At 41.5% G+C, this 6,698-nt stretch overlaps 1 protein-coding gene across 4 annotated transcripts in view; it reads right to left on the minus strand.

Moving 5' to 3' along the window:
* AADAT (aminoadipate aminotransferase) overlaps window positions 1-6,698 on the minus strand; it is a 32,868-nt gene that overhangs the window by 15,946 nt on the left and 10,224 nt on the right. For all 4 annotated transcript variants that reach the window (XM_017546677.2, XM_017546676.2, XM_017546675.2 and 1 more), the window contains 3 exons: window positions 4,439-4,648; window positions 2,041-2,106; window positions 283-365 (listed from right to left, as the gene is read on the minus strand). In XM_017546677.2, coding sequence (XP_017402166.1) covers window positions 283-365; window positions 2,041-2,106; window positions 4,439-4,648 — 359 coding nt within the window. The remainder of the gene's footprint in view (window positions 1-282; window positions 366-2,040; window positions 2,107-4,438; window positions 4,649-6,698) is intronic.

Below are 6,698 nucleotides of genomic sequence, written 5' to 3' on the forward strand. Positions count from 1 at the left end.
ATTACAGGCAAGCACAGCTAATTTTTTGTAGTTTTAGTAGAGACGGAGTTCCACCATGTTGACCAGGATGGTCTCGATCTCTTGACCTCGTGATCCACCCGCCTCGGCCTCCCAAAGTGCTGGGATTACAGGCATGAGCCACCGCGCCCGGCCAAACTGGTGTTTTAAGACAAGTAGAATATATGCATCTTAAGGGAAAAGAATGGTCTGGACTAAAAGATACTAAGGTATTGTCTCTGGCTCTATTAGATCTCGCATCAAGTTAGAGACATAGGGCCTTACCCAGAGGAAAGGATTTTTGAAAAAGAGTCAGTTCTGATGACACGTCCATCGACATCCATGGAAAGAAATGTTGGTGCCCTGAACTTAAAATGAAAAATAAAAAATGCTGTTGGTTTGAAAGCTCTGTTAGTCACCGTATGATTACTTTGTATAGAGAGTAGACAGGACATGGATTTGGATAACAAGAGTACGCGTATTCCCTTACCTTTATTACAACCCTTTAACATAGAATAACAAAGATGCATGTTCTTTTATTAGCATCTGCTTGTCTTCATGGCTTTTCTGCCAAAAACATCCACCAGGGATTATTTATTTGCTCCAGATGCCATTATTATGAATTTAGGGACACTTCAAAGAGGCCCTTTTTGCCCCAGAGGTTAAAATCTAGGATTAACAGACTTAAAGGAGGGACTCAAGAAAGATTAGTTTGAACAAGACCATCATGAAGATGGCCAGCGGCACTCCGTGGTGTTCAGAGAGAGAACGCTGATCCTTAGGACTGACAGAAAGAAAAACAATGAGAATGAAGGTGAGGAATGAGTCAATATGAAATACTGACTTCAACACTTACTTTAAAAGTAGCTACGAATGAGAAAGGGAATTTGCTGGCATGCTGAGGGTGGGAGTCAGGAGGCAAATGTGATATTTTAGGAAACGCTATAGAGAAATCAAGAGTTCTTGTCTCTTCTTGGTATGTTTAAAGGGCAAGCGAAATCCAAGTATAAGGTTTTGGTTTTTTTTTTGTTTTTTTTTTTGAGACAGAGTTTCGCTCTTGTTACCCAGGCTGGAGTGCAATGGCGTGATCTCGGCTCACCGCAATCTCCGCCTCCTGGGTTTGGGCAATTCTCCTGCCTCAGCCTCCTGAGTAGCTGGGATTACAGGCATGCGTCACCATGCCCAGCTAATTTTTTGTATTTTTAGTAGAGACGGGGTTTCACCATGTTGACCAGGATGGTCTCGACCTCTTGAGCTCGTGATCCACCCGCCTTGGCCTCCCAAAGTGCTGGGATTATAGGCGTGAGCCACCACGCCTGGCCCCCAAGTATAAGTTCTTTGCAGCCCTGAGAGCAAAGAAAGTGTTGGCTTTTGAAGAATCAGGCTTTGGTCTTACCATGATTATCATCTATCAGAAAAAAGTAATCATGAACGGTAGCACACATACATAATGTAGCAAGAATAAATCTAAACGCCCATCACTCTGTAGTAAGATCCAGGACATAAACGGCAGGCGGCAAATGTGTGGTGCGCCGCCTGTGATGCTGCCTCTTGTGTCCAAAGCGGACGCTGCCAACGGAGCGCAGCCCTTTTTCTCTTTCAGCTTAAGCACAGCTTCCTAATCCTTCTCAGACATCATTCTAATCAGCCACTACCAACACGCAGAAGTTGACAGCCAAAGATGAAACTCAGTTCACATCCCTGGGTGATACTTGAGGAGCTGTGAACCTGGATATGGAGTTCAAGACATCCATCAGCCCTGATTCACTCGGTTTTCCCCAGTGCCTGGTACAGAACGCTACTACTATTTTGAAGGTAAGCAATTTCTGGAAAGAGCGATAATACCAAAAAAGAAAGGTACTAATCCCATAATAAAACTGGAAGACTGAAAAGTGAAGTCGTAACAGACTAATCTTCATTCATTTACTTTCCATGTAAAAGTGGATTTGTTCTGACTGAGTAGTCAGGCAAATATCTAACGCAGTGAAGTAACTTACAACAACTTATCTTCTAATAGTGAAATAAGTTCACATCATCACTTACCTTGTTAAACTGAAGAAAATAGTAAGGATCATCTTCTATTATGAGGAAATCATATTTCCTTGCAAGCTAAAAAAGGGTGAAGTAATTGTTTATTTCTTAAAGCAATCTATTTCTTAAAAGTGATCTAAAATTAAATTCATTTGGAATTGTAATTCTTTGTACTCCTTCACTTATTCAAGAAGCTACTGTGTGTCTATTGTCTTAGACAATGAGGACAAAAAAATCAACAAGGCATTAAAGGCTCTTATTCTCAAGGAAGTTAGATTTCAGGGGGAAAGACAGAATATACATAGGCCAGCGGATCATGAGCATTAGAAACATTAGATAAGTGGTTTTATGTATTTATTTTTTGAGATGGCATCTGGGTCTGTCGCCCAGGCTGGAGTGCAGTGGTGCAATCTTGGCTCACTGCAACCTCCGTCTCCTGGGTGCAAGCGATTGTCCTGCTTCAGCCTCCTGAGTAGCTGGGATTACAGGCATGTAATACCACACCCAGCTAATTTTTGTATTTTTGGAAGAGATGGGGTTTCACCATGTTGGCCAGGCTGGTCTCAAACTCCTGACCTCGTGATCCACTTGCCTCAGGCTCCCAAAGTGCCGAGACTACAGGCATGAGCCACCGCACCAAGCTAGATGGGTGGCTTTAAAGTGCTGGGTAGAGCATTACAACAGGTGAGGGAGGGAGTGATGTTACCTGGTAACATCAGAGCTTAAAATGACAGGAGGAAGTCAGTTGTGCAAACATCAGGGAAGAAGAATCTAGACTGAAGGATGAATGGGGCAAAGGCCCCAGGGTGAACAAGACGCTTGACATGGTTAAAGGCTAAAAAGGACAGTGCGGCTGCCCCAAGGGCAGCATGAATGATAAGATACGGCTTGAGAACAGATGGACTATGTTACATGGCTCTGCAAGGCAGATAAAAGAATTTGTGCTTTGTTTTAACTGCAAGGGGAAACCGCTGGAGGGCTGTAAATGGGAGAACCCAGAGCCTGGCTTTATACTGAGATATCCACAGGGACGAACGTGGCTGGCTGCTGTGTGAAGCGTGTGACTGGTTAGAGGGCCGGGTGAAATGCAGCTGGTCCAGTGAAGAAGGCATTGGAGGAGTCCAGTGAGGGCAGGCGGTGGCTCAGTGATGGGGACAGTGATGGCAGCAGAGAAAAATGGAGGGACTTGGATAAGCTCAGTGGTAGAGTCCACAGGAGGAGCCAGATGTGGGGGATGCGTGGCATACAGGAGGGAAAGACAGGAATGAAGGGTAACTGTTCACAGCTGCACTCTATGGAGATAGAGAATGTGAGAGGCTGTGGATCAGGGGTTTGGGGTGGGGCTGTGGAAAATCAGGAGTTCTATTTTGGGCATGTTAAGTGTGAAGTACTTATTAAACATCTCTGTGGTGATAACAGTAGAAAGTTGGATACAGAAGCCTGGGGCTCAGGGAAGAGGTGCGAGCCAGGCAATGTAGCAGTCATTGTGTATGTAATGGAATAGCCACAAAACTGGATGAGGCTGTCTGGGTGAGTATGTAAACAGAGAAGAGACCTCAAGACAGAGCCCGGGAAGCACAAAAATAAGAACATGACTATATATATTTAGAGCAGGGTCTTGCTATGTTGCCCAGGCTTGTCTCAAACTCCTGGGCTCAAGCGATCCTCCCACCTCAGCCTTCCAAAGTGCTGGGATTACAGGCGTGAGCCACTGCACCCAGCCCGAGACAATATTTTGAACCTAAAAATTTTCTAAGTAAAAGGAACTGGCTGAAATCTTCTCTATGATTCCACTGCACGTGACTAACTTCTATAGAGTTTAACATGGGTTTGGTATTTATTTTCAAAAGCTATTTGTAGTGAAAGGTTGGGAGCAGTCACGTACATAAAAGGGACTTTCTAAAAGGTACATTTCTCTTATTTTTCAAAGATTTCTGTAGAGCTTAATATATGTTTGATACTTAAAAAATGTTTATAGAGAAAAGATAGGCATCATAGTTATCTCAAAGAGATTATATGAAAGAGGAGGATGCCTCTTATTTTTAAAGAATTCTTGGTAACTTAAGATGACAAAGAATAGGAAGCAGAAGAGACAACTTAACAACACTTAAAATAATGGAAATCAAACTTGGGGTAATATATGAAATAATTTCATAAAATTTAACACCAGGCCAAGGATATTATTTCTTTTGTATTAAAACATCAATTATGGGAAAAGAAAAATCTCATAAGTAATGAAAGATGCAGAAATTTATTGGGTCCAAATTTATTATTTGTATACATGATTTCCCTTTATTAAAAACTATATTCCTTGAAAGCAAAAGGCTAATAAGGGATCTTACATAGTGCTTTTCTAAAAAGTCAAAAAGAAAAAGAAACATAACTACTTTCACCCATTCTTCTACAATACCTCATAGATTTCCTTTTTGCGTTCACTTGTTAATGAGTTTCCAGTAGGGTTGTTACCATTTGGAACGGTATAAAGCAATTTGGGAGTGTTTTTCTTGGGATTCTTTGAATCTTCTGGTTTCCATCTGGAAAGTACATCTCTGAGGGAATCTGGAACAATCCCACATTCATCACTGGCAACATTAATAATGTTGCAGCCCAGTGGGTGCAGCTGTTGAGCACAAAAGCAAGCCTGGGTCAGACATGATTACAAAATCTAAGTGCTCCTTTTTTTTCTTTCTAACCAAGAACTTGACCATTTATACCCTTAAAAATATATAAACCTGGCCTGGTGGCTCACACCTGCAATCCCAGCACTTTGGGAGGCTGAGACAGGCAGATCACGAGGTCAGGAGTTCGAGACCAGCCTGGCCAAGACGGTGAAACCCTGTCTTTACTGCAAATACAAAAATTAGCCGGGCACGGTGGCGTGCACCTGTAGTCCCACCTATTCGGGAGGCTGAGGCAGAAGAATTGCTTGAACCCGGGGGCCAGAGGTTGCAGTGAGCCAAAATCACACCACTGCACTCCAGTCTGGGCAACAGAGCAAGACTCCATCTCAAAAAGGAAAAAAAAATATATATATATATATGTACATATATGTGTGTGTGTGTGTATATCTATCTATCTCTCTCTCTCTCTCTCTCTCTCTCTCTCTATATATATATATATATATATATATATATACATATCTGCACTAAGCTCTGAGCTCCTGAGGGTTGAGGTTACACATTTTAATTCTATTGTTCCCCTGGGGCAGATTCCATTAGTGTTCAAAAATACCTCCTGTTCCTTCCCAGAGAATTATGTAACACTTTTTTGCCCCATTTGTCTGGTATGGCCATGTGTCTTGCACTGGGCAAAAAATTCGGGGCCGGAGCTTTAAAATCCAGTGTGTAGTTCTCTATGCCTCTTTTCCCTCTGCTCTAAAATTGGCCATGTTTCAGACAGAGGTTGCTTCTGTCAATTTGGGGCTTAGAAGATGTCATGGAACTGAGCCCCAGCAGTCTTATGGATACGGAGTGTGAGGGAAATGAAGCTGTACTGGAGTCATTTATTACACCGCACAATCTAGCTTCTTCTGATGGAATTTCCTTTTCTTCTGATTTTTTTCATTATTATTTTTACTTTTTCAACTTTTATTTTAGATTCAAGGGGTACATGTGCAGGTTTATGACATAGGTACTGCATGACGTTGAAGTTTGGGGTACGATTGCTCCTGTTACCCAGGTACTGAGCATAGTACCCAAGAGGTATTTTTTTCAAGCCTGTGCCCCCTTCCTGCCTCTCCCTGGCAGTCGGCCTCAGTATCTATTGTTGCCATCTTTATGTCCAAGATGAGTACCCATGAGTTATTTTTATAATTACAGCTGGGTTATAAAGTAGGAGTTTCATAAATGAATGTTTTTTGACAGAGTAAATAAATCACAGGATTTATTTACTGTTGAGTTCATACATAGAATAGTCACAAGCAGGGGTGATATTAAAGATGCTTAACAAGTGGTATCACATGGGGATATCAGGTACAGTGCGGGCTGGAATGGGGCCCTGTAGGCCTCCTGTTACGCCGACATTAACTCTGGACCATGACCAGTATGGTCCCAGGAGAGGAGTCAAGGAAGCCAGGGTGGTGGTGGGACATGAATGGCATGAGCAGATCACCAAGCAGTGGAGCAGAATTTCCATATTCCACCAACTGCTAAGGCTGAACAGGCATGTACTGGCATTGCTTATAGACTTAGTTTTCTACAAATATTGTGGAATCTCATTCATGGTTGAGCATTAAAGAAAAAAAAAAAAACAAGAAATAATAATTGAATAAGGTTCTCAGAAAATTGCAAATGAAAAGCAAATACTCTTTTAGCAGGTAAATGTAGAATTATGCATAAAGAAAGAGCAATTCAGATCCTCCTTATGACAAATTTAAAAGGCCTTAATCTTATAAAGCACATCTATCATCAATACAGCAAATCAATACTGGGCCATAAAGTAAACACATACTGCTTATTAGCACATTTTCTCAAAGCCTGGCATACAGTTTCTGTCTGGGTATGTGAAAACATTTATGCGTGTGTATATGCACGCTTTCTGTGTAGATACCAGTTTTATATTTATAGGCAACATGTAATCTTAAAACTTAGGAGTTTAGGAAAATAAATTATTAGTATCCAATCATGAAGAAAAAGAAACAATTTTATTTAGTTTTTTTTTTTTTTTTTTTT

The sequence above is a fragment of the Cebus imitator genome, unplaced genomic scaffold, assembly GCF_001604975.1.
Source record: "Cebus imitator isolate Cc_AM_T3 unplaced genomic scaffold, Cebus_imitator-1.0 Scaffold190, whole genome shotgun sequence".
NCBI lineage: Eukaryota > Metazoa > Chordata > Mammalia > Primates > Cebidae > Cebus > Cebus imitator.